Genomic DNA, 27097 nt, shown 5'->3' with positions numbered 1-27097 from the left:
CATGGTAATAGTCCATATAAAACTGGCCTATCTTTTCCACTTAACCGTAAATTACTTCGCTTTCCATTAAAGTAATAATTAAAAAGTCAAATATGCAAATCCAGACGGGCCCCATTTCGTTGCGATTAGGTTCCGAAGCGAGAACAAGACCGAAAAAAGAGTAGGAATACCCGGGCGGAGAGAAAAGGCCGGCCATGACCGGTTAGGATAAGTCGGGTGGCCGCAGAAAGAGGAACTGGCGAGCGGAGCCCGAGAACCGCAGAGGAGCCTTCACCGTCGTACCTACCTCCAAGCACGGCGGCGGAAGGGGCGGGCCCACGGGCGGAAGTGACGTAACACCGACTTTGAGCTCTAAGGGGAGGTGTAGCCGGTCGCCGGAGGCAGGCAGTGGTGGCGGAAGAGGTTAGGCAGCTGATGGCGGCTCGCGCTCGGAAGCCTGTGTGAGCCTCCCCCTGCCCGAGCCCCTCGCTGGGTAAGCGCTTTCCCCGGCCCGTCCTCGGACCCTGTGCGGGGCAGACTCCCGTTGGAACTCTTTGGGGGTTCGGGAGACGCCCCTCAGCTCCTACAATTTAGGGGCCTGGCGGGTCTGCGGAATGGTCTCCGTGGTGACGATGCAGCCTAAAGACTCTTTCCTGTCGGGGACAGCAGTTCTTCCAGGACTGCAATTGTGATAGGGGTGTGGGTGAATTCGGTTAGCAGTGCAGTGGGGAAAAGGCAAGGGGTGGCCGTCCCACGCAGCGGGGAGGCCGAGATAGGCCTTCGCAATTTGGGGGAGGCGTGTGGGGCGTGGGTTCTCGGGCGGGAGTGGGGACGAGTGACGCGCGGGACCCTCAAAGAAGAATCTGACTTGTCCAAGGCTCAACTCTCGGGTGAGTTGTTTGAGGGCGGAGTGTGGGCTGCCTGCGTAGTAAGTTTGGGCAAATATCTAGGTCGTGTCCGGAAAGGACGCTCGGGTTTGCTTGTGCGGAGTGAAACCCAAGTGTTTTGGTTTTCGTCGCCCGTGGAGCAGGAGGCGGAGACTCGCTGTGCCACCTACGTTGGGGTCCGCGGGCGGAGCTAGCCGCATCGCCTGCCTCCCCAGGAGTGCGGAATTAGATAACGCTTTTCTCCGCCTGTTTATTAATGGCCCCTACGCCGAGGGTTCCCAGGGATCTTACCAGATCTTCCGGAGAGAGTCCCATCTTTCTTTGCTTGGGCAACTTTTCTTGCTTTCACAAACTCTCCTTCCCCCGGCCCCTCCTCCACCCGACACCCCGCAGGGCCGCAGTGTGCGGACAAGTCCCGACGAGGCGTTTCTCGCCTCGGAAAATTCATGGTTAGGAGATGTTGTGTCGGTAAGGGTGTGTCTGCTGATAAACATTTATTACCCTATTGATAATAGTTTTGTTTGAAAACACTGTGGCATTTGACTTTCTACATATATTAGGTTTTAAGTTTCAGAGTAGATAATTACTATTACTTGGGGGATTTAGGTGGGAAAATAAATCTTAATTTTTCAACTCTGCATTTCCCTAATTGCAAACTTTATATAAGCTGCGCACAAACAATTACTAATTATAGTTTTGGGGTTCAATTCCAAAGCACTTAGATTATTTGATTAACTTGTTAATCTAAAAATAGGTTAATTGCCCTCAAAACGCTCTTAAGGTGTAGAGGAGGGCTGAGGCCAGTCCTTCGTTTTGTTCTTAGCAAGGGTGGAGTTGTTTTCTTGCAGGATTATGGATACTAGAAAGGACTTAGTAAAGGGTTTTTTTTTTTTTTTTTGCGACGTCAGAGAACATTTTGTTGTAGTTTTTGTTTTCTAGTTGTCATATTCTAAATCGCACACTTCTGTTTGCACTTACGGCTGCAGCCATTTGTGTAGAATTAAGCAGTAAATACCTTAATAAAAGGTATTTTGGAATTCCAAGCTAACTTCAAAAAAAAAATTTTACATTTAGGGAGGGGGAAGGAGAAAGACGGGGAGAAATATATCAATGCATGGCTGCCTCTCCTCTGCCCCCTACTGGGGATCTGGGCCACAACCCAGGCATGTGCCCTGACTGGGAATCGAACCTACGACCCTCTGATTGTTAGCCATTGCTTAATCCGTTGAGCTACACCAGCCGGGGTTAAGTTTCAATCCTTTTAATGATGTTAAGTAGTTAAATATCCTAATGATGCTTTTCTGTACTTTGGGGAAATTATCTCAGGTGAAGTTTAATTGGATTGTATTCTTTTGCAAGTTGGGTACTACTAGTTAAAATTTTGGCTCTATAAACTTAAGGCTTTTTAAAATTTCTTTTGCCCCATATAGACATTTAATAGAAAAAATTCCCTCCCCTCTAACATGTATGGGCCAAGGTCATAGCTTTTTAGAAACCAACTTTCATTGTGTTGAAAAGACTATTTATTTTCAGGGAGGGGAAAAGGAGGGAGGAAGAATGGGAGAGAAACATCAGTATGAGAATTGTCAGTGGGTTGCTTCTCACGCACCCTGGGCTAGGGATCTGGCCTGCAACCTAGGAGCGTGCCCCGACTGGGAATTGAACTGGTGACCTTTGGGTTTGTAGGCCGATGGTCAATCCACTGAGCCACACCAGCTATGGTTAGCAAGCTGCCTTTTAAAACAACCTAAAAAATAAAAAGTGGTGTGCGTGACACCTGAGCAGAGAACTTGCCTGTAACGTGTTCTGGAGTCAGACTCTTGTTTAGAGTGCAAATTAACAGATTAGTGTCTTCTGCCTCCCAGAAAGATTGCTAATAATGTTTTTCTGGTGTGTAAACCAGCTGCTAGTGTGTGTTTGAGTTACAGAATGAATAATAGGAAATTATTTGAATGTCATTTTTTTCCTTAAGATATTTGTGTGCCATATAAGATTGAAATTTGGAGATATTATAAAAGTTCATATATATATTAGATTTTATTTATTTATTTTCAGAGAGATGGGGAGGGAGGGAGAAAGAGAGGAAGAGAAACATCGATGTGTGGTTGCCTCTCACTCAACCGAGGACCTGGCCCTCATCCCAGGCATGTGCCCTGACTGGGAATCAAACCAGCGACTCTTTGGTTTTCAGGCTGGTGCTCAGTCCACTGATCCACACCAGCCAGGGTGAAAAGGTCATATATTTTTAACTGAAGATTTTTAAAAACTTTTGCTAAGTTTGACAACCACCGATATCTGGTTTTACTAACTTAAGGACATTTTCAAACATGCACAAGAGGAGAACAAAATTAGAAAAAAAACCCCACTTTTTGCTAATCTTGTTTTATTATCCTCTCTAACACATTTTTTCCCCTTGAGTTTTCAGGTCAAATCCAAGACATCAGGGTATTCATTTATGATTAGTTTAGCATGTCTAACTGGTAAGGACTTTGAAAAACATAAAATCACCATAATATTATAACAGAACAAAGTTACCTTATTTCCTGTTGAATTCTAATTGTTATAACTGGCAAATTATGTAAAGTATTTACTTAAATTAAAAACTTGATTTGATTCTGTATATTTAATGCATAGAAGTTTTTAGTATGGTCTGATTTCTACTTTATTTGATCAAGTCTTACATTTTTGGGGTATGTCCGTAGAAAAATACTAAGTTCTGTTTGGGGCTTATAAAATATCCAAGAGGAAGTAGGGTAATATTGAAATGCCCTTTTCCCTCCAAACTTATTTTAGTTTACTGAGTGACCACTGCATATTATTTATCCTTTTCCTTAAAAATTGATGAATCCCCAAAGTAACAAAATTGGCTTTTGGAACAAAGACTTTGTAGAATAAAGTTTACAACATAACACATAAAAAGGAACTCTAGGGATGTTAGAACTTTAGAGGATATTTAGGAAACGTGGAAAAGGGCACTGCAGGCCGCATGCATTTCAGACTTTGTTTCACAGTCAAATTGGTCCTTTAGTTCCTTAAAAATTTTTACTTAGCCTTGGCTTGCATTTTAATGTACGTTTCTTTAAACGTACTTTAGAGAATGGGAAGAAACATTTGGTATGGTAAAGCTGTTATCACTTCCCCTCTCCAATTGAGATGCAGTTTGTTCTTTTTCTCAGTATGTTAATGAAGCTACAGTTCCCAAGCATTACCACAAGGTGATGCAGTGACTTTGCACATTACTTCTTCACTGGGTGGTATGTGTGTGTCTGTGTGTGCATGTGTGAGCTGCATACTGTATCAGTCTGTCTATGAATCATCTTGCTACCTTGATATTCTCAGTGAATTTCAACATTTTCATAAGTTTGTCTATTTCACTCCTTTATCTGTGTAAGGAGAGAAATAGGAGAACTATGGGAATTGGAAATTTCATTTTTACTGTTTAAAATGGGTTGATTCTTTTAATTACATTCAGATTATATTTGTTAACTTTTTTACGACTAGAAGATGGAATTTAATTTCAAAAAGTAAGGTAATAACAAGAGTGGAATGACTTGTAAAATTACTATAGTTCTGATCACATTGAAATTTTTTTAAAGGTTGGAGTGTTGGATTAATGAAGGTTATTAACAGGATGATCACATATTATTTTATTACTACTTTTCAGATTTATAGGCATCATGAATATATTTTAAGTCTGAGGTTCTGTATCAAAAATTTGAATTTTGAGGGGAGGGTTTAAAATGAAATTTGATGTTAATTTTTTTTTAAACAATGAAAATAACACATTTATATGTATTGGTAAAAACTCAATTTAGTTACAAGTCCTTTTTTCAAACATACCCTCATGAATAAAGACTATCAACTGTGTGGTGAGCACTTCCCGAGTCCATTTTACTGCATTATAAGCATATGGACACGGAGGGGTAAGTGCGGATGAGATGTACGCATACCTTCATGCCGTGTTTTGTACCTGCAGAGCTGCTCAGTGAAGTGAAAGTGTCAGGGTGGATTATGGATTTTTAAATCACGATTGAAATTGAGGTTAAATAAGTTTACACTTCACTGTCTTGTTTTATAACAAATAATTGCAGCTTTGTTGATAGAGTTTACTTTAGGAAATTAAATTTTAAGAAAAATGTTTTATTCTTAAATTGCTTTTAATTAAAAACATGTAAACTCATTCTGATATTTTCTCCTTACTGAATATCTTGCTCAGAGAAACTTAAATATTCACTCTCTTCATAGAAAAATATTACTGATTCACTTTCCTCCCTTTAGGTAGTTGTATCTATCAGAAGTTGATTCACTTGATTTAGCTATAGTTTCTCTTATTGGTATATTATAAGCAGTAGGGTAGGTCTTTATGAAACCACTGACTTGAAAAGATATTATCATTAGTGACTTTTATTTTCAGCATCATGACATCCCCCTGAGCACCGATTAGTTCAGACAATTCAAAGAGACAAAGTAATAGAACTCTTCAATTATTTTAGGCAGAATTCCCAGTGTTTATAAGTGCTATTCTTTATTTCCTTAAAGGTTTTGGATTACCAGCTGGAGAGTATTAGCAATTAAGTGTTTCTGTGCAATAGGTTGCTGGTTAGTAAAGCCTTTTTGTTAGTTCAGAGGTAGGGGAGGATTGCTACTGAGTGCACGCTTTTTGGGGCTGAATTCAGGCAAACCTCACTCAGGTGGGGAGTCTTAATCAACCAACCTGGTATTCTAACACAGTGGCTGCCGGGTTCACCGTTGACAGTTTCTTTATGGAATATCTAACATATTGTTTTAGTAAAGCAGCACTCTGGTCATAACAAGCAGAGAAGACACACAAAGAAAAGTGGGTATTTTCTAAAGTGCTTGTTATTTCAGAACCTTAAAAATCTACCTTGGTATTTCAGGCAGGTCAGCAAAAGGAACAGTTGTAAAAGCACAATGTCTTAGATATTCCTAGCAATAAAGACTTAATACTTGTTAAAATATGAGTGGAGTCTTATTGCTGTACTTGCTCTCTAGAAACTTCATTGATTTGTGAAGCAGATTAGATTAATTTGGTTACCAAAAAAAGGCTTGTGCAGGTTTCCCCATTATTACAGATAGTCCTGTTTTTATGACTTAGAAGCAAGTGGTGTAGACTCAGGAATTGTACTGAGTCTGTGGCACGTGGAATAGAGTGCTTTTTGAAGTAAATCCTCAGTTGTGTTGTTCTCAAAGGTAGAGCACAAAAAAACATTTGGATCTTGTAGATTTTTATAGTTTACTTTAGCCATTTATCTGCTATCCAGTGCTTGGTGTTCACTAAGCCAGTGAGCATTTACTGAATCTGTAATAGATTTCTACAGTACGTATTTCATGTAAAAATACATACATTTATTTTTTAATCAGTAACTATTTGGAAATTAATGGAGAAAAAACCACGAATACTGGTAGTCAAGGTAGGATCGTTGAACCCAGAATGAAAGGATAGAATCGGTATGGGTAGAGAGGAACAAATAGACTAAGCTTTTTAAGTAGATCAGCTACTTTTACATGGCTTGAGACATCTGAAGAAGCATGTACCAGAAGCCCAGAAGACAGGCTGGGTCTAGACATCTGGGGAAATGAGTGAGAGATGAGATTGTTGGGTTGGGTTCTTTGTCCTGAGCACATACAGGATTAACATTACTTGAAGACATGAAAAGAAAAATGAAGGCATATGCACATGCCCATGTCCAGGTCCCACTTCCATAAAGTCATTGCCTTTTTTTTTTTTTTAAGATCCCTAATAATTCTAATGTGTAGCCAGGATTGAGAAACACTGGTCCATGATCACAAACATGGGTGAGGAATGCAAGCAAGCACTGAGAGATTAGCGTCTGTTACAGGAACCAACAACCTAGGAGAGGGATGGGATGGGTCAGAGCAGGGAGGAAAATGATGAAGTTCAAGGGTCCAACATAGAATCTCTTGGTTGCAACAGAAGTAAAGGGCAAGGCTTTCCAGGAGAGTTGATAGTTTGTTTGTTTTTTTTTATAAATATTTTTTACTTCAAGTATTTTTCTTTTCTTTCTTTTTTTTTTTTTTTTAAGATTTTATTCATTTATTTTCAGAGAGAGGGGAAGGGAGGGAGAAAGAGAGAGAAACATCAATGTGTGGTTGCCTCTCATGTGGTCCCCACTGGGGACCTGGCGCAGCAACCCAGGCATGTGCCCTGACTGGGAATCGAACCGGCAACCCTTTGGTTTGCAGTCGGCGCTCAATCCACTGAGCTACGCCAGCCAGGGCGATAGTTTGTTTTTGATATTGGTTTAAAAGCTTTTTAACTGCCATGTAACTTTCTGAGCCATATTGGAAATTCTTTATTTCTTAGTTTGTCTGTTTTTATATTTAATCACATTTTTAAGGAGGAGTTCCAATATTAAAAAGTGTATATCTTCTCAAAAATTATGATTGTAGATACCTGTGTAATTTGCATTTAACCCTGTGGAGGTCTAGGCCGATCTGAGAGAGATAGACTCTTTTCTTAAATATTGTTACATTTATTGGCTGCATAGATTTAAGGTCATGCCTAGCTGTATTGATATGTGACTAATGTTAAGCCATAATGTTTAAGCCTTTGGTTTGGTTATAACACGTGTTTCATAAGGGCGTGTGATGCTCAATACATGTGACCTGCACTTTTTTGACCGCTGGCCTCTTAATGACACATTTTCTAAAGATGAAAGTTTTTCTTAGTTGGGTATCATTCAACTTATATGATTTACTTGTTTCAGATTCACGATGACATCCTTTCAAGAAGTCTCACAGACTTCCAACTTTGCCCACGTCATCTTTCAAAATGTGGCCAAGAGTTATCTTCCTAATGCACACTTGGAATGTCATTACACCTTAACTCCATATATCCATCCACATCCAAAAGATTGGGTTGGTATATTCAAGGTAAGAAAAATTTTCTGCATATTTCTTCTATCTGGCTACTCCGTATTTTCTTTTAAGCAGGTTGATCAGTAGCTTATACTAGCTCTGTCTTCACTCTACATTAAGAGTCATTTTTATAAATGTCAAATGTAAAACATTTACATTTGTAAAGGCAAACATTTTGTATTTAATAGTGGGATAGTGTACAACAAATGTTGGTAACTTGAATCCATGCTTTCCTTTCTATGACGAAAAGGTTCAGCTTCACTTACGGTCTTGTGAAAAAAATTTTTCAGAATCTTTTTCTTTTTCCATTTTCTCCTTTTCTTAACTGAAGAAAAGGGGAAGAATAGAGCAGGGAAATGAGATTTGGGGAAGGGCATTCCTGGCAGGAAAATGGAATAAATAAGTAAAGGCACCATTTTTAACATATTGGCATATGGCTACATATAAATAATTATATACATACAGTGAGTATAGTAAAGTGTACACACATAATATGATGAATGTGGGATTCATTGGAAACATTTCTAAACTCTACTATTAAAAACAATGCTTAATAAAGATCTCTGTATCTTCAGTTTGTTCGCCCACTTATTTCATAGGGCAAGTTCCTGGAAGTGGAATTGACATGTTTTTGGCATTGCGTGTTTTTAAGCACTTCATGTGTACTGCACATTGCCTGCCATAATGGTTTTGATATAATATGATATATTGACAGGCAGGCAGGGAGAAAGTGCCCAGGTAGTAACTGTAAGGAGGAAGGAATGCTTGACAGTGTTAAGGAATTTGGTTTGCCTAGGATACCAGTTTCAGAAGAGGAATGAGAAAGATTGGTTTAGATCATGTTTTGGATTGTTTTAATATTTGGCTGAGGAAGTAGTGTTTTTTTTTTTTTTTTTTTTTTTTTAAGTCCTCTCTCAAGGATATGTTGATTGACTTTAGAGAGAGAGAGAGAGAGAAACATTGGTTGCATCCTGTACATGCCCTGACTAGGGATCAAATATGTAACCTTTTTGTGTACAGGTTGAGGCTCCAACCAACTGAGCCACTTGGCCAGGGCAGGAATAACTAGTTTTTAAGCAGAGAGTGGTAGAGTTTAGAGGTGAACTTTAATCTTGCAGTGCTGAGTAAGAGAAGTTGCCGTTAGAAGAGAATAAGAGGCAGAGAGAATGTTTAGATTATCCTAATTTTCTAAGTGAGGTAACAAGGGCCTAAAGTAGAAAAGAGAATCCATAAATAGCACTCATAGAATTTGTCAGCAATTAGTTGAATGAATTGGGACTGGGACTCAGGCGTGACTTGAGGGTATTCAATAAGGAAGAGCTGTCCTAGGGAATTGGAGTAGATTAATCAAGGGATTGCTGAGCAGCAGTTTTATGACTTTCTCTAGAGAAGTTCAGCACCAGGAATTGTGAATGAAAGATTCTAAATGGAGTATCACTCAGACTGGGAATTGGAGGTGTGTAGTGAATAGGAAGGGAAGTCAGCAGGACAAAGGATCCCAGGGTGGTTTTGGGTGCATTACTGAAATGAATAACTGACTGTGAAGTCCGGTTGGATAGGGAAATGGGTGAAGTCAGATAAAGGATAACAAATGGGTTGAGGTTTTATTTTTTTTTTAGTTTTTATTCCCTCTTCTCCAGTATTGACTGGTTTTAATTTTTAACTGAAATAAATATATAACATGTTTGTTACTTTATACTTTGCAAAGATCTTTAATCACAATATTACAGTCCCCATTTTACAGACCTGGGAACTGAGGTCCAGAGTGAAGTGACTTACTCAAGGTTATTAAACTTGGAACTGAGATTTGAACCTCATGTAAACTGTCATTCAAGAATTGTTCTCTGGCAGTTTGGTTAAGTGAGAGATCTGGTTATCCAAAATTAGCCATAGAGATAGAGTTCCTAATAAGTTCAGTATGAGTTTTAAGGAGTGATAGAATGGAAGTAAAAATACAGGAAAAGCCGTGGCTGGCGTGGCTCAGTGGTCTGAGTGTGGGGACTGTGAACCAAAAGGTTGCTGGTTTGATTTCCAGTAAGGGCACATGCCTGGGTTGCAGGCCAGCTCCCTGGTTGGGGGCATGCTAGAGGCAACCAATCGATGTTTCTCTCCCTTAGTTTCCTTCTCTCTAAAAAATAAAATCTTAAAAAATAATACAGGAAAGAATTTAGAATTATATCTGATGCCATATCTCTAATATTAAATCAAACATTAGTTGTAATACAATATATATCACTGTATTTTGAGTTTTATTGTTTGTGTTTATGAATTGATTTGGTCTTAATTGTATAGGTTAAGCATAAGGAAATTTATTTAGATTTATGCTTAGTATAAATTAAATTACCTTATAATTAAAATAATTTGTATTACACTAAAGGTCCATGAGATTTTTTTAAGATTTAAAGAGGAGTCTTACAGTTCTTGTGTTTCAGAATTAGGAGTACAAAGTGAATTATTTCACGCCCAAAGCCTCCAACTAAGGTTCTGTTCTCACTGCGTCTACTGCCAACCAGATAAAACAAAACAAAATGCAAGCAAACTTTAATTTCCTGGAGTGGAAAGTGAACCTGAGCAATGATTTTATGCTTGAATGTCTTGTCTCAAGCTTTTGTTTTCCTCTTCCTTGTTTCTCCTTTTCTTTTCATATTTCTCTTCCTGCTGCTACTTCTGTTTTGTTGCCTTAGTCTCCCAGCCCAGACTCATTTTCTGTTTTTTAAAAAAATATTCTCCTGTTGTAAAGGTAATTATAATTTTAGAAAACCTAAAACAAAATATAAAAGATAAAAGTTAAGATGACCAGCAGCCCCATAGGTCTCCACCTAATAGCAGTGGTTAGCACTGTTAATGTTTTAACTACTTCCTTCCAACGTTCATCTTTTTTCTAATGCACATATTTTGAAAGTAGTTGGAATAGTACTGAATGACCCTTTTTATGTCCTGAATTTTTCACTTATGATTATAACCAGTTTCTTATTGATATAATAGCTCTGCAACATTTTATCTCAAGGTGGGCCATTTATTCTGTTTACATTTCTAAGAATCAGCATTCCATTCTCCTCAATGTAGGCATTTTTGTGTTTTTTTTCTTTTAAAAAGAAAGGACCTTTATTTACTCTTCCGCTAATATGATTTTTGAAAACTACAGTGTATACAACAGGAAGCGAATGCCTCTATCCATTGCACTCCCACCTTCCCCAGAAATATCTGCAGTTAAGTTTGGTGTATATTTTTTTGACTTAAAAAATTCATAGGCTCATTTCATACTACTTTGTAGGTTTTATGGTTATCCATAGTAACCAGCCAATATATTTCAGTGCCTCTTCTATTTAGCCTGTGTCTGTCTCCCATTACCCTTCTCCCAAAATCATTGTCCCCTGTATCTTCGTATCTGTCTGTCTGTCTGTCTCTCTTTCTCTTTAAAAGTGTTCTTTGTCTGCTCTCTTTATCCTAATGTTTTTCTTTTTCTCAGGGTTTCTCTAGAATTTACTAATACTATTTTTACTAGGTGACCTTCACATCCTTCTGATCTTTTTACACTCTTAGAATTTCTTTTCTTATCCAGTATGTTTTTCTAAAATGTTAATTCTATTTAAAGGTTATTTTTTTCCTTCCACGTCCCCCTGGCTTAATTTCCTTTTTTGCTCTGTCTGCTATTGCATTAGTAACAGAAGAGTGACACTAGTACTGTTGTAATTCCCCAGACTAGATGAGGTGAAACATCCATTGTTTTGGTTCCTTTCTTACATATTGGGTTGGCCAAAAAGTCTGTGAGGTTTTTCCCATGAGATGGCACTGGTAATGCTTAATTGTCTCCAACTTCATTCAAAAAAATTCTGTTAGATTGTATTGTGACAGCAGTCATATCAGTGTGCATTTAAAAAACACAACAAAATTGCTGGATTCTTGTGCAGCCATTTTAATATCGAAGAAGGGAAGAAAATATGCAACATTTTTGGTGTATTATGCTTTATTATTTCAAGAAAGGTAAATATGCAACTGAAATACACACAAAAAAGATCTATGTAGGCTATGACTGATCGAAAGTGTCAAAAGTGGTTTGCAAAGTTTTGTGCTGGAGATTTCTCACTGGACAATGCTCCGTGGTTGGGTTGACCAGTTGCAGTTGATAGCGATCAAATGTAGACATTGAGAACAATCAATGTTCTACCATGCAGGAGAAACCCAACGTGCTCAAAATAGCCAAATCAGTAAAGTTATTGGTGAAAATGAAAAATGGGTCTGTTATTTTATGGAAAAAAACTAAATGGACTTTTTGGTCAACCTAGTACATCACAGATTCCTCAAGCTTTCTTCTCATCTGTAAAGCGATAAATACTATAGTGTCTTTCAAATGTTTTTGACCCTGACACAAATAAATGATGTGATTCGACGTAGCAAAGTTGCATGCAAATACATTTGAAACAACTTTTCATGAGGCAGTACTTAGCTGTCATGCATTCTGGTATTTTTCTGATTCTATATAATTTAAAAAGTAAATGTTATAATTTTTAAGAAAGTCATGAACCACTAAAGTGATATTACTTCTTCCTACTGGGTTGTGACCTACAGTTTGAAAACACTTCTTTTAGAGACTGAAGATGGCTAAAATTCTTCCAGCTTCAGCAGTCTATAATCTCTAATCCTCGGCCAGTCGGAATTATAGAATGTACTTATAATCTGATTTGGTGCATTACTTATTTCTTGTAATATTATGGGCAAATAGATACCTAGTGCCTGTATCATTTCATTTTTAACACAGATCGTCGGGAAAATAGAGACTGAGGTATGTAATGTATACATGTTGTAAGTTGAACATGTCTTAGAGATAGGTGGGAAATAGATGGTCTATTTGTGTAAATATATAATCATCTTGGTAATAAAAGCCTTTTTACAAAATTTACCAGTTGGCTGCAGGCAAGGCTTAGGAAAGATGAGTGAAGTTAGTGGATTTAAGGGGATGGGATCTATTTAGATACTTGAATTTGAGACATAAATCGAAGTTTTGAAAACATGTTTAGTGAATTCAAATTTTATGCAAAATGTATATTTTTATATGTGATATGAAGATTTTCCTTGAGAAATTCATCATATTGTGATATCTATAAAACACATTGCATTTTAATACATAGTAGAAACTACTGTTCAATTTATATAAATTTTTACAGCATTAGGTTATAGCTTAATAAAAAATTGTAAAATTTGCCCTGGCTGGTGTGGCTCAGTGGATTGAGCGCTGGCCTGTGAGCCAAAGGGTCACTGGTTTGGTTAATCAAGGGATTGCTGAGCAGCAGTTTTATGACTTTCTCTAGAGAAGTTCAGCACCCAGAATTGTGAATGAAAGATTCTAAATGGAGTATCACTCAGACTGGGAATTGGAGGTGTGTAGTGAATAGGAAGGGAAGTCAGCAGGACAAAGGATCCCAGTCTGGGCACATACCTGGGTTGCAGGCAGTGTCCCCAGTCAGGGGCGTGCAGGAGGCAGCCACACATTGATGTTTCTATCCCTCTCTTCCTCCCTTCCCCTCTCTCTAAAAATAAATAAATAAAATCTTAAAACAAAAAAAGGAAAAAAATTGTAAAATTTGACATGCTTATTAAAATAGAATAATTTTTAAACATATTAACCCATGTCTTAACTTCAGGATGCAGTAAAAAACAATATGCTCTTACATGTCACTCTAATATTAAACAACTTGCTAATAATCTCCATGTTTTTTTCCTTTAGGTTGGGTGGAGTACTGCTCGTGATTATTACACTTTTTTATGGTCCCCTATGCCTGAACATTATGTGGAAGGATCAACAGTCAATTGTGTGTTAGCATTTCAAGGTAAGAATTGAAAAGTGCAGAACCTGATGAAATTAGGTATTTTATTGCCACTAAAAATGTTGTACCCATTGTAATTATCTACTTAGGCATACCTGGTGTACTACAGTTGAATTAATTAGTATCTGTATTCAACAAAAGTCATAAGAATGTAAATATCTATTGTAGGCCACATGATATTTTATATACACATTACAAAGGCTTTTTGCTTGTTCATTTTCATTGAAGAGGGTTGATTTCTTATCAGCTCTTTACTTCTGGTGGTTTTTTCCCAAATGACAAAATAATGCTATTGCTCATATTAGAATAATATAACAAATTAGAGGTGAGAATAATACAGGGGTGGGCAAGAGTAGGTTTACAGTTGTGAGTATGCAAAACAGTTTATTCTTGTATTATTTTCCATACAAACAACTGTAAACCTACTTTGCCCATCCCTGTATTCTGCATGAACACCACAAAGATGATTGAGAGGATTTACAGAGGGTTTTAATTTAGTATCTGTACTAATTTAATTACTACATTAATTTGATAGGGAAATTTGCCTATAAAAGGATAACAGTGAGTAATGTGAAGTTGATTCTTGTCTTAGTTTGGCACTATGTACAGATTTTAAACAATACTCTTAGCTATCACAGAATTTGTTGCAGAGTGATTTTGTATTACAATTGTACTGACTTTGTGTTGTATGATAGCAAATCCTTTGTTTATGCCGTAGGTTCTTTTTGGTCTGGTGATGTTAATGGACACTCTTTTAGTAAAATATTTTAATACACATAAAATGCATAGAATTGCGAAGGATACCAGTAATATTCCATTGTATGAATGTACGTTTGTTCATCCATTCGTCTATTAAAGGACATCTTGGTTGTTTCCAAGTTTTGGTAGTTGTGAAGCTGCTACAAGCACTCGTGCACAGGTTTTTGTGTGGATGTAAGTTTTCAGCTCATTTGGGTAAATACCAAGGAATGCGATTGCTGCATCATATGTTAAGAGTATGTTTAGTTTTGTAAGAAACCATCAAATTGTTTTCCAGACTGGCTATACCATTTGCATTCTGCCAGCAAGGAAGGAAAGTTCTTGTTATCTTACATCTTTGCCAGCGTTTGGTATTATCAGTGTTTTGTATTTTGGTGGTTTATGTTTTTTTAATTTTTTATTCTGAGGTTTGTACTGTATATGTTTGGTATGAACATCAATTGGCAATGTAACCACATGAAGCTTGGGTATATAAAAATATTTCCTTATGTACTATGTCAAGAAACCAATATTCAGAGGATAAAATTTGTACCGTAATGTAGGCAAAGATTTACATTCTCGTATGTTTTATGGGTTAATAAATGTTACAAATTATATCTGAGGTTTATCTTTTAATTCAGTCTTTTTTTAAGATAATCAAATTAAAGTGAGTGTATTGGAACTGATTTTACTATACCTGTTCTTAAAAGTTATTTTAAATATAATGTCTTGTAAAAAATAAGTTAACTTACTGAATGTTTATATTGACTTATGAATTTGTTTATTAGTTACTTAGCAGAAAGTTTAAAAGCAATAAAAAAAAGAGCCTCCAGTTTATTTCTGTTTATACTTTAAAAGCATTTTCATGGGAGCTAAGCATAAGTGCAGTAAATTTTACAAGTTTCTGAAAATTCATCCTGTTAATTTTTACTTTGAAATTCAGAATTAAAAGTTTCTATCCACCTAGAACTTGTTATATAAAAAAGATAGAGTCATGAAAAACTTACCTATAAAATATTAGAGCGAAACAGGTTTTAAGTACAAACTAGATCACCTTGTTCATTTTATGGATTAGTCACGAGAATCCTGAAATGCACAACTCAAAACAACTAACAGAAATACATAAATGTAATTGTTTTCTTAAAGAGATCCTTACTTGTTTATTATAATTTGATTGCTAATGTTGCAGGCTATAAAATCTGAGTCAAAGCTTGGTTTTTACTTTTTTCCATTTTCTTTTTTGTAAGATGAGGGGAAGAGAAGGAGAGAAACATTAATGTGTGAGAGATACATCGATTGGTTGCCTCTTCTACTCCCCCAGCAGGGGTCCTGGCCCACAACCCAGGCCTGTGCTCTGACTGGGAATCGACCTGGTGACCCTTTGGTTCCCAGGCTGGCTTTCACTCTGCTGAGTCACACCAGCCAGGGCTTTCCTGTTTTATTTTCAGTGTTATTAATCTGCTGGCAGCATTGCCTAGATAGCTGTATTTACTGTTATTTTTTTAATCCTCACTCGAGGACATGCCCATTGCTTCTAGAGGGAGGGTAGGGGAGGGAACCATTGGTGTGAGACAGAATTATATGTGAGGTTTATCTTTTAAATTCATCGTCTTTTGCCTCTTGTGTGTGCTTTGACCAGGGACCTGAACCCAAAATCTAGGCATCTGTCCTGACTGGAAATTGCACTCTTAACCTTTGGGCTTACCTGACAACCAATTGAGCCACACCAGCCAGGACCTGTATAGATAGCTTTAAATTGAAACTGAATAACTACATCTTGTTTCTCAAATGGTATTTGAACCACATTTTTTAGTATTTTTGTAAGTTTTTAAAATTAGGCCCCGACTATTAAGTTTGTAGAATTTCTGTTGTCATGATACTAGAGCTGATTAGTCAGACTACATTTTTGTTTTCTATTTAAACTTCAAAAATAAGTCTAGTGGCCTTATTTGCAAAGTTACCGAGACATGGATTAAAAGTTTCAGTAGTAGATGTTAGGAGGGTGAAATTGTTAAAAACTGTCTAGCCAGATGTACCTCTATATTACTCTTCTAAAAACTTTATATTTTGAAATAATTTTAGATGTAAAGCTGCAAAACTAATACACAGAATTAACCTATGTTCTTTAACCAGCTTCTCTTAATTTTAACATCTTGTATAACCGTAGTACATTTATTTTAAAAACCAAGAATTTAACATTGGTTTTTGGAATACTTTTGACTAAAGTACAGACCTCATTCAAATTTCACAAATGTTTCTAGTGGTGGTTTTCTCTGTTCCTGTTTTTAATCCCAAGCCCCACATTACATTTAGTTGTTGTGTCTTCTTGGTCTCTTCCAGTCTGTGACAGTTCCTCATTCTGTCCTGTGTTTCATGACCTCTGCAGGGTCAGTTTTTAGATTTCCTTTCTTCCTTTCTTTTTTTGGTAGCTTGTTTCTTATTTTGGGTTTGGCTAATGCTTTGTCATGATTGCATTGGGGTTACACATTTTTAGGAAGAATACTATGGAACTAATGTTGTACCCTTCTCAGTATATTGCATCAGGGAGTACATGATGTCTGTACATCTTATTACTGGTGGCACTAGTCTTGATCACTTGGTTAAGGTGTGTCTACTGGGTTTTTTCACTGCAAGGTTAGTATTTTTCCCTTTTTAATTAATGACTATTATGGAGGAGCTACTTTTGAGACTAAGGAAGTATCTCATTTCTCCTCAAACTTTCACTCCTCATTTTAGGATCCATCACTGGATCTTGCTTACAGCGTTTATTGTTGTGTTTGCCTAATGATGCTCTTGTATTCTGATTCTTTGCGTATTTATTAGTTGGAATTATGTAAGGAAAAATCCCCTTCTCCATGGACTCATGGATATTTTTTAGTCTGTGGAATAAAGTCTGATACTATCATTTTTGTTGCTCAGATTGTTTAGCTTTCTTTGGTTGTAGGGAACTTCATCAACTGGGCTCCTGTGGGTTTTTTTTGACATTCCTCTTCTCCCCCAGGTCTTTTTAAAGGACTTCTTACTTTCAAACACCAGTTGATGTTCTAGGTTTGCCTCGTATTTTTTCTGCCCCTCCCTCTTCTTTATAAAGAGAAAGGCCAGCTATTTTTTAAAGAATGAAATCAAGTGAAATAGATATCATACTAATGAGACTGAAAATTTTAAGATATAAAAGAATAACAGGCACAGTGATTATAGATTTCTGGGCAGATAGTAATATCCAAGATAAGGTGAATACATTCATTTTTGTATGTTCTTTTCACAATCACTTAATGCTTCCTTTTTATTTTTACAAGTCATCCTGGGGGATTCCAGAATTTTTATATTATATATCTGCCTTCAATATTTCTGAGGTCTTGGTATAGGATATAAAACATGTATAATGAATGTAATAGTGGAGCCTTTTTTTTTTTTTTTTTTAATGAAAAAATCATGGGAGCTTTGGTGAGGAAGTAGATTGATACTGTGCTAGGGTAATCCAGCAAAATTTAAAAGAGAAGATAACAATTGAGTTGAAGAAAGAAGGAACAAATAATGAACTTATATTTGTCAGGGCTAGATGGTATAAATACATTATCTGTAGATACTTGGGAACTCCAAGATGGATGTCTTTGTGTCTCTTTTACAGATAAGAAGCTCCAGGGCTCAGGGAGGTTAAGTAAATAATATGGTAGAGCTGGAATCCAGAATAAATTTGTGTGGTTCCAAAGCTTATTTTTGTTACACAGCATTGTGAGACCTCATTCTCTTTTCCGTCATTACACAGTTCATATGTGTAGCACATTCCTTTTGTTCATCTCTCCCTTTTACATGTAGTGAATTAAGGGGAGATTTCTTTAAATGGTATATTCTCACCCCTAATAATCCTCCTAGATTTTTGTGCTGGTTCTTGCCTTGCTCCTCCTCCAGCCTTCCTGTATATAGTCATTGAAAACTGGATACTTGAATCTCTCTCAGATGAGTTAGTTTTGCTCTTAGTGGAGATTTGTGGAAAGAATATTCTGGGGGTGTACGCTTAGCCCCAAGATGAGAAAACAGGCATGTTGAAGAAAGGATGATAGTCCAGTTTTGATAATTTATGAAAGACAGGAAAGACATACCCTAAATGCCTAGAACAGGGTCAGGAATGAGAGGAGATGGCAAGTATTGTTAAATAAAAATAACATCTTATTAAAGGAAGTTTAATATTTTTTGTTTGTTAACTTCCTCTTAGGATATTACCTTCCAAATGATGATGGAGAATTTTATCAGTTCTGTTACGTTACCCATAAGGGTGAAATTCGTGGAGCAAGTACACCTTTCCAGTTTCGAGCTTCTTCTCCAGTTGAAGAGTTGCTTACTATGGAAGATGAAGGAAATTCCGACATGCTGGTGGTGACCACCAAAGCAGGCCTTCTTGAGGTTGGTACCGACAGTGAGCTAGTGATGTGCAGATACATCTAAGAGCAGAGCGTGTAAGAACCTGTGTTCATTAGCATTTTAAGAAGTCTCAGGTTATGTAAGAGTATATAACCTGAAAAGAAAATGCTTTTTAACTAAAATAAACTTAGCGTGTTGTTTTTGAAATACTTTAAAAGTCTGTCACAATTATATTGAGTTCACTGTGGCAAGGGCTGTCCCCACGGCCTGTCAGTATTTTGTGCATAGTAGTTGTGCAGTAATTAGGGAATTTAGACCTAAAGCTTTCCTAACATCCCTCCCCCTCACCTTTCTCCTTTGGTGGTGGCCTAATCCATTAATGGTAGAATAGTATGGATTTGGAGGGTGAAGCTGGAGGGAAAGTGGTGTAAAGCGGTAGACCTGTCCTTGGTTGTGAACTTCATTTGACTGTACCAGGGGCGTGCTCTATCCCAAGTGTGGCAGTGAGTCAGGGAAGCATCCGCGCCTCTAAGTTGAGGTTGAGTATTTTTAGAATGATTTTTTTCCCCCTTGTCATCTGATCAAATGAATAAGCTTGGATTAACCACAATTTAAAAAGGAAAGGTGTAAAGCTGCTTACTATTTTTTTAATTGAATATTTTGGAGTCATTGCATTGGCTCCAATAGAAGTTTACTTTGCATATGGTCTAACAATGCCTTATGTCTTAATTTTTAGTAGTTATTGAAGAAGAAAATTGAACATTATTTCAAGATATTTCTCAGTATCTTTATGCTATACCTAACTACCAGAGTGTTACATTTGCATTTCTGTGGAAAAACTGCTGCTTTAATTGGTGCAGCATATATTTTTGGTTAATTTATATTCACATTTAGTGTGTGACAGGCCATTGCTTTTTATTTATAGTCAGATCAATTTTTTATACATAAATATTTTATGCCTTTGATTTTATCTTAATTACCTTCAGAAATTGAGATTAGAGAAAAAAAGACAAGAGGTTATAGATAAAATACTTTAAATAAGGCAGTTGAACTAAGACAACTTGAAGGAACCAATCATTTGTTGTGAATTCTTCCATATCTTCCCTTCCCCCTTCCAGAAATTCTTCTCTTATCTTAAATAAAGAAATGTAACTTTTATAGGGTGCCTGAAACATTCTGTGTTGACAAGTGCTGGATGATCAAGGTTTTTAGCCTGGTATTTGAGTACCAGTCAAAGACGCTGAAACAAGCCCAGCTCGGAAGAAGAATGCAGTTAGTTTACATTGCAGTTTTTTTGAATACTTGTGAGACCACCCTGATTTCAGGGCTGCAGACAGAAAACAGGCGTTTTGGCATCTACATCTCTCTCGTGCACTCCTTCTAAGTAAATTGGGACGCTGTTCAATTTATTTCACTTCTTCCTACTTACAAAGAAAATGTAGATTGCCATCTTTAGGGAGATATGTTTGAGGTAAAATGTTTTTATATTCTGACCAATTTTTGGACAAGTCTTTTAAGTTTCCGTGTTCATCTTTCTGGCTGGATGGCTCAGCTGGTTGGAGCATTGTTCTGTGCACCAAAGAGTTGGGGGTTCGATCCCCTGTCAGGGCATATACCTAGGTTGCGGGTTTGATCCCTGGTAGGGATGCCTGCAGGAGGCAACCCATCGATGTTTCTCTTTTTCTCCCTCTCTCTCTCAAATTAATAAAAACATATCCTTGGGTGAGGGTTTAAAAAAAAAAACTCCACATTCATCAAACTCTTCAATAATTTTTAGCTAAAACTGCACAAAATTAGTACAAATGAGGCATAATCTAGGGTACTGTTGACATTAAAAGTGATTAATGAAACAATCCTTCAACCTGTGAATCTTGACTGGATCCTAGATTTTTTAAGAAATCAATATTTTAGGTATAGTGGGGGATATTTAACTATGGACTGTCCATTGGATGTTATAAAATGATTCATTTTCTTAGCTATTATAACAGTAATAGTTGAAGAGGAAACTTATTGGGAGGTGCTTGCTCTGAGTTCTTAGGGGTGAAGTGTGTGCAATTTTGTTTCAAATGGTTTATTTCCCTGTACCCATTATGTAAATAAACTTAAGTAGTGAATATAAAGGGAGATAAAATAAATAAGGCAAAATATTAATGAATTTAGTTGATGGGTGTATGGATGTTCATTGTAAAATTTTAACTACTATATGCTTGAAAGACTGAGGGCAGAAATTTGACTTTCATACATTTTTCTCTAACTTGAATTTCTTTTTAAAATGTTTACTTAAGGTTCAGTAAACTCTTCAGCTAGTAAATGCCAATTAAATGAATTACTGGGGAAAAGTGGTTCCTTTGCACTATATCAAGATGTGTCTGTATTTTTAAGCTGTCAGAAAGTTGAGAGGCAAAAATCATTTCTTTCAAAAAATAGGTAAGGCATGAAAGAAGTTCAATGAATAAGTCAAGTTTTCTCTTTCGAGGACATTTATTTCTGTTATTTTCATTTGGTATGATGAATAAGGTAGAAGGGTCATTCTAAAAATTTTTCACCATTCAATTTACATAAAAGCTATTTTAGAGTTTAGTCAGTTGGTTTCCTTGACCCTGGAAAACTGACTTGGGGTGTACTGTTACTGTGGGAAAGCATTGTATTTTAGTGACGCCTCCTCTGTGAAGCCCTACCTCTGCAAGCACAGTCTTCCCCAATTAGCAGCAGTTTCTGATTGTAAGAGAAGCATTACCATTTTAGGTCTGTTAATTTAGTAGTTTTTAAGAATATTGGAGTTTAAATTTTCCTGAACTGAGTAACTATTAATGTTCCCATGATAACTAACTATATTAATATATTGTTACAGTCTGCATTTTAGTACTAAAATTTGCATTTACTTACAAAGTTTGTTTTGGTTTAGCCAAATAAAGGCCATTATGTATAGACATTTATTCCTTAGTACCTTACAGAACCAAACCTTTTAATAGTAACCCCATAGTTGAAGGCCTTGTACAACATAAGGAAGTTCTTAATAGATTCAACAGTTTTCCATAAATTTGCATTCAAGAAGAGGTATACATTTTCTTAATGATTATTATTTAAGATAAGCCCAGAGTCAAGTCATTTATGAAACTTTATGCTTTATTTTTAGTACTGATTTGAAAATGATTAGTATGAAATTTCATAATAAAATTCATTAATTTTGTACTTTCAATTTTTTCTTCTTTGCCCAACCAAAAGAAGGTCTAAATTTATGATCCATGACCTTTTCTACCTGAATGTTAAACAAGGTTGATTGACATAAAGTATATGTAACAGTTCTTTCTGTGAATTTCTTTACTAGTATTTTGAAATGGAAATCCGTTTGTAACATATGGGAGGCAATAAATGGTAATGGAAAAATACAATAAAACATTTTTTAAAATTTAAATTTTTTATTCTACAGTTGAAAATTGAGAAAACAATGAAAGAAAAAGAAGAACTGTTAAAGTTAATTGCCGTTCTGGAGAAAGAAACAACACAACTTCGAGAACAAGTTGAAAGAGTGGAAAGAGAACTTAACCATGAAAAAGAAAGATGTGACCAACTTCAGGCAAAGCAGAAGGTTAGTTGTGTCTTATGTGACTGGTAGGAGTTGATACAGTACATTACCTGAAACCCACTTTCTTCAAAAATTGAACCAGTTAAAGTGAGTGAAAACCCTGTGTTGATTAAAAAAAAAAAAGCAGTCATATATTTATACAAAAAATAGGTCAGTTTCTGTCAGCCTTCTGCCACAGCTGCTTTTATGTTGTAAATGATTAAAATTTTGGATTTTTAGTATAAGGGTTGATGATATAATACCTGACAGCTATTTCTAGATGCTTAACATCTAATTGTAGAGTATTTAATTAATTTTGAGGGTAGGGGTTGGAAATAAAATTAGGAATGATAAATACTGAATAAGGGAAAATAGAATAAAGTAGTTTAAGTTACTTTTCCAAAAAGCAGAATTCAGTGAAATGAGATATTGTATTAGACAAATTTTGAAATCCTTGATGTGAGAAATTCTATAAATTATCCTAAAAACACCTAGTTAATATTGGTGCATTTTTTTTGAGCTAAGAAAAAGAGAAGTGTGATTTCATTAGAGACACAAATGGATTTTATTTAGTGGCTGAAAAGAATGGAAGAAGAAATCTATAACCTAGTCATTGACGTGTTTGTTCACTATTTCCTCAAGAAAAGTAATTTGCTAGTTTTGACACAGTTAAACAGATTGCGATTTCATGTCTCACTTATAACTGTATCTGATGATACATCGTTCTTATGTCTGTTGACGGATTGACCTGTTGTTCCCGAAGGATGGAGTCTGTTCCATTGTTCTTTAACAAGGCCTAGAGTAGTTAATAATTGTTAGTTGAACCATTAGTGCAGTGATTCTCAACAATTTTACTACTCCAGTGCGGTGGTTGTGTTTTGCACACCTCTGCAGAGATGCTATCAAACAGGGCTTAAATTCTGAAAAGACTTCTCTTGCCTTATTCTATTGGGATTGCTTTTTAGAGTTAGAGGGTAGACAATGTGTACAATTTTAAATCTCCTTATAAATACTTGTGGTCCACTACCTATAGTAACATTAGCCTTTTTAGTTTAAGATACGTAGTTATTCTCCCAGTTTTACACTTGGGGAACACTGGGAATCCTGCAGTTGGAGTATCCTGCAATAGGAGCAGGATATTCTCTTTGGTTAAGGAGCCACTTTTTTATTTGAACTGTTAAAGCAGGTACGTTAAATATTAAAATTTAATAAAATCTCATCATATGTGCCTGCCTTGACTCTTAGGGCATTCAGGTAAATTTTTATATTTGTTCCAGCTTCTTTGAATGTTTGTTTATACCTCTTGAGTCACAGTGGCAGGAACATTGCTTTAGGCAGATAACTTAATTAGTGCTTTGGTATAATTATCAGTTGGACTAGTGATCTTTGCTAAAAGAAGCGACTGTTAACCTTGGTAGTATCATATGGAACCTGATTTGTCATTGGGGTAACATTGAAAAGTAAGATGTGAAAAATGAAAATGACTAATTAAAATTTTTTCCCCTTCATTTTTGTTTCCTGACCCTCTGGCGGAGAAGTTAGTGAAATCAACAAACCAGGATATAGGGGAAAATGCAGGGAAAAAATTGTTTAATTTAGTAAATGTAAATTAATATGTAAATTTTACCATTTCTGGTCTAGTATTTAGTCTTATAAACTTTTGATGGGACAAAGGTGGGATTAACATTTAAGAGCACATAGAGTTTTTTTAAAGATGCATGTTTGTCTCACTAATTAATGTTTCTCAAAACACTTTATTGTTGTTTCTAAGGAACTTACTGAAGTATCAGAAAATTTAAAAATGGAAAATGAAGAACTTAAGAGGAGATACAATTATGCTACATCCAAAGCCGTCAAGCTTGAGGAAGATATTGTGTTAGTGACAAATAAAGCAATTGAAAAGGAAACTGAATTGGACAGGTATTTCTGACACTTTTTTCAAAACGATTTTATTTATTTGTTTTTAGACAGGGGAAGGGAAGGAGAAAGGGGGAGAAACATGAAGGTGTGGTTGTCTCTGGTGCGCTCTCTACTGGGACCTAACCCCGCAACCCAGGCACGTGCCCTGACTGGGAATCAAACCAGCGACCCCCCCTTGGTGCTTAGGCTGGCACTCAGTCCACTGAACCATACCAGCCAGGGCATTTCTGACATTTTTAAAAGATGCTTTTATGTTTTAAAAATGCTTCAACAAAGTGTTTTTTTGTTAATGTTACTTTACCTTAACTCAGTTTAAAGGACAAACTCAGGAAGGCACAATGTGAACGAGAACAACTTGAATATCAGTTGAAGACAGAAAAGGATGAGAAGGAACTTTATAAGGTAATTTACTTTTTCTATTTTTATTACTTATCTATTGCTGTGTAAGAAGTTACTCTAGAACTTCCTTAGTGGTCAGAAATTGGGGAGCAGCTTAGGTGACTTATTACAGCTCAGGTTCTCTTGTGGCGTTGCAGTTGAGGATGTTGGCTTGGGGGCAGGCACCTTGTGGCTTGGTGGGGATTGGAAAATTTGCTGTCAAGGTGGCTCACTCACGTGACTTCTGGCAGGAAACCCTTCAGTTTCTTGCTGTGTGGCCTCTTCAGTAGCTGCATAACATGTCCTTACACCACGGCAACCAACTTCTGTCAGTGTGAGCTGTACAAGCAGGCGTGCATGCAATGAGCTAGTTTCCAAAGCTGTGCACTGGAGCAAGTCACTTGGTCTAGCTGATGGCTCAATGAGAGGGGAATGGGTCCCATGTCTTGAAGAGAGGAGTATCAAAGGATTTGAAGGTGTATTTTAAAACTACTGCATTGTGTATAGTTCATAAAAGTTAATTTTCAGGAAATTAATTTGCTGGTATTTTAGATACTTAGCAGATAATGTATAATAAATCAAAGAGGTTTAATGGTAACAGGATGCCCGTTCATCAGAATTTGTATGGCCAATTATTTTCCTCCTGCAGGGACACACAGCCCTTAAGAACAGTCTGTCTTTATTTTAGTGGTGAACGTCACGTTTTAGAGTTTGGCTTTTGGACTAGTGTCAGGGACAGTCATATCAAAAAGGGTACTGTCACTGATGACAAATATTTACCTTCTATATTTTTTATTTTGAAGTATTTATCTTAATTGTCAATAATGTTTTAGAAGCAAATGGAGACTGACTTAAGTGGCTCATCAGCAGTTCCTGATAGTAGTTTCAGATGAAGAATTTCAAGAACATTCTGAGTTTTCAGTACTATCTGGATAAATCTGGCTAGATCTACCCTCCTGATTAGATTAGCAAAGGACAACATTCGTATTTGATTAAAAATAAGAACGTAACACTGCATAAAGTCAGTATTTGAGAGTCACTGTTTGTACTGAGAAACTAGAATATGATTTGTCGTATTGCCACTGGGTTGTTCCTCCTCATTTTTGGTGGTGGTGGTGTTTTGAAAGGTACAAGTGGTGAGTCCGAGGGGTGGGGTATGTTAGAGCAGAGCATGGGTAGGGAAGCTTTGCTTGTCTTGGGTTGAAACCAGTCTATTTCTCAGGACAGTGTGACGGCTCCTTGAGTTGGAGCACGCACCCGTGTGTATTTATCACTTTCAAAACAGGAAGAAAAATAGTTGAAGATTCACTCGTGGGTGATTTTATGATTTGACTTTAAGAAAAAGTATGCAGAAATGTTTTTTTAACAAGATGTTGTAAAAAGGGGAAACAAAACAGGTAATATACAGGAAGAATGGATGCATGCAATTGGATTTCCATTTATATGATGTGTTTGCAAACCACCTCAAATGCGGGTTTGTTTTTTTTTTAATTATAAAGCATTTTTTAACCAAGTTGAAATTTGGCATCTGTAATAATCTTTAATTAAATGTTGTTATGAATTTCAGTGAGAATGTTTCAGTTTTGTTGCCAGGAGAAGACCTGGGCTTTATTTTTCTGCATAATTAAGTGCTTTCCATGTTTTTCTGTTAGCACAGTAGGAGATAATAAGATTAATAGGATGTTTGTGTCTTCATTTTAATTCAGCAATAAATGAGTGAACCCTTAAAGACAGACTGTTTAGTACTGTGAAGTGGGCCTGTATCATGATACCTAGGATGATGTAGTTTAGAAAGAGGATGGTAACCCTGTCTCTAAGCTGTCACCTTTCACTTGCCTTTCTTCTGTTCTGAGAACAGCACGTGGGTATTTTATAGAGGGTTGGCAACCACATTTTAGGGCAAATTCAGCGTTTATTTTTTCTTTTCTAAATTATTTGTCCCTTATCTTACCTTTCCACACTTTCTGCAGATACTTTCCGTGTGTCGGTTGTACACCTGAATGACAAGTCCTTTGCAGAGGACTTGGCAGGGAGGAAAGAAGGGCAAGAATAAAGTGTCTTGGAGATTTATTCTTTTACACTCTTCTAATATCTTTGGTTTTCTTTAAGCATTAGAAGTTGGGATCAAAGTGACATCGAACTTTCCATTTGAGTGCATGCTCAGACACCCCCCCCCCAAGTGTTCTCTGAATAGTATTTTATTTGTACTGTGTGTACCCCCAAAAGTAGAAGTAAAACTCTTCCTTAGGGATTTTTGTTCTGTGTTACTTTGGCAAGGAGATTCCACTTACTGAGTTTGATAAGACTTACATTCTAAACCTCAGAATTTCCCATCCAAGTTGTTCACATGAACACCAGAGAGATTCCTTTTCTGTCCTTCCTCTAGCCCCTGTTGGATCATATGACCCATCGCTGCCCTATCAGAATTTAGAGGAATTGGTAGGACACTTTCAGCAGCTAATGACTATGAAAATTAGGTGGTGTTTTTAAAGTGATGTTGCAGTGGTGTTGGTTGCTGAGCCTTTCAGAGAACCCAGAGTTATATT

General features: G+C 36.6%; 1 protein-coding gene across 2 annotated transcripts in view; it reads left to right on the top strand.

The window, feature by feature from the left end:
* Positions 1-344: 344 nt before the first annotated feature.
* TAX1BP1 (Tax1 binding protein 1) overlaps positions 345-27097 on the top strand; it is a 48069-nt gene continuing 21316 nt past the window's right edge. For both annotated transcript variants that reach the window (XM_024562869.3, XM_024562868.3), the window contains exons 1-7: positions 345-472; positions 7616-7781; positions 13492-13594; positions 18543-18730; positions 22119-22277; positions 24025-24173; positions 24485-24575. In XM_024562869.3, the coding sequence (XP_024418637.2) occupies positions 7623-7781; positions 13492-13594; positions 18543-18730; positions 22119-22277; positions 24025-24173; positions 24485-24575 (849 nt within the window). In that variant the 5' untranslated portion in view covers positions 345-472; positions 7616-7622. The remainder of the gene's footprint in view (positions 473-7615; positions 7782-13491; positions 13595-18542; positions 18731-22118; positions 22278-24024; positions 24174-24484; positions 24576-27097) is intronic.

This window comes from Desmodus rotundus, chromosome 6, assembly GCF_022682495.2.
Source record: "Desmodus rotundus isolate HL8 chromosome 6, HLdesRot8A.1, whole genome shotgun sequence".
Classification (NCBI taxonomy): Eukaryota; Metazoa; Chordata; class Mammalia; order Chiroptera; family Phyllostomidae; genus Desmodus; species Desmodus rotundus.
This window is presented reverse-complemented; position numbering and strand designations above follow the sequence as displayed.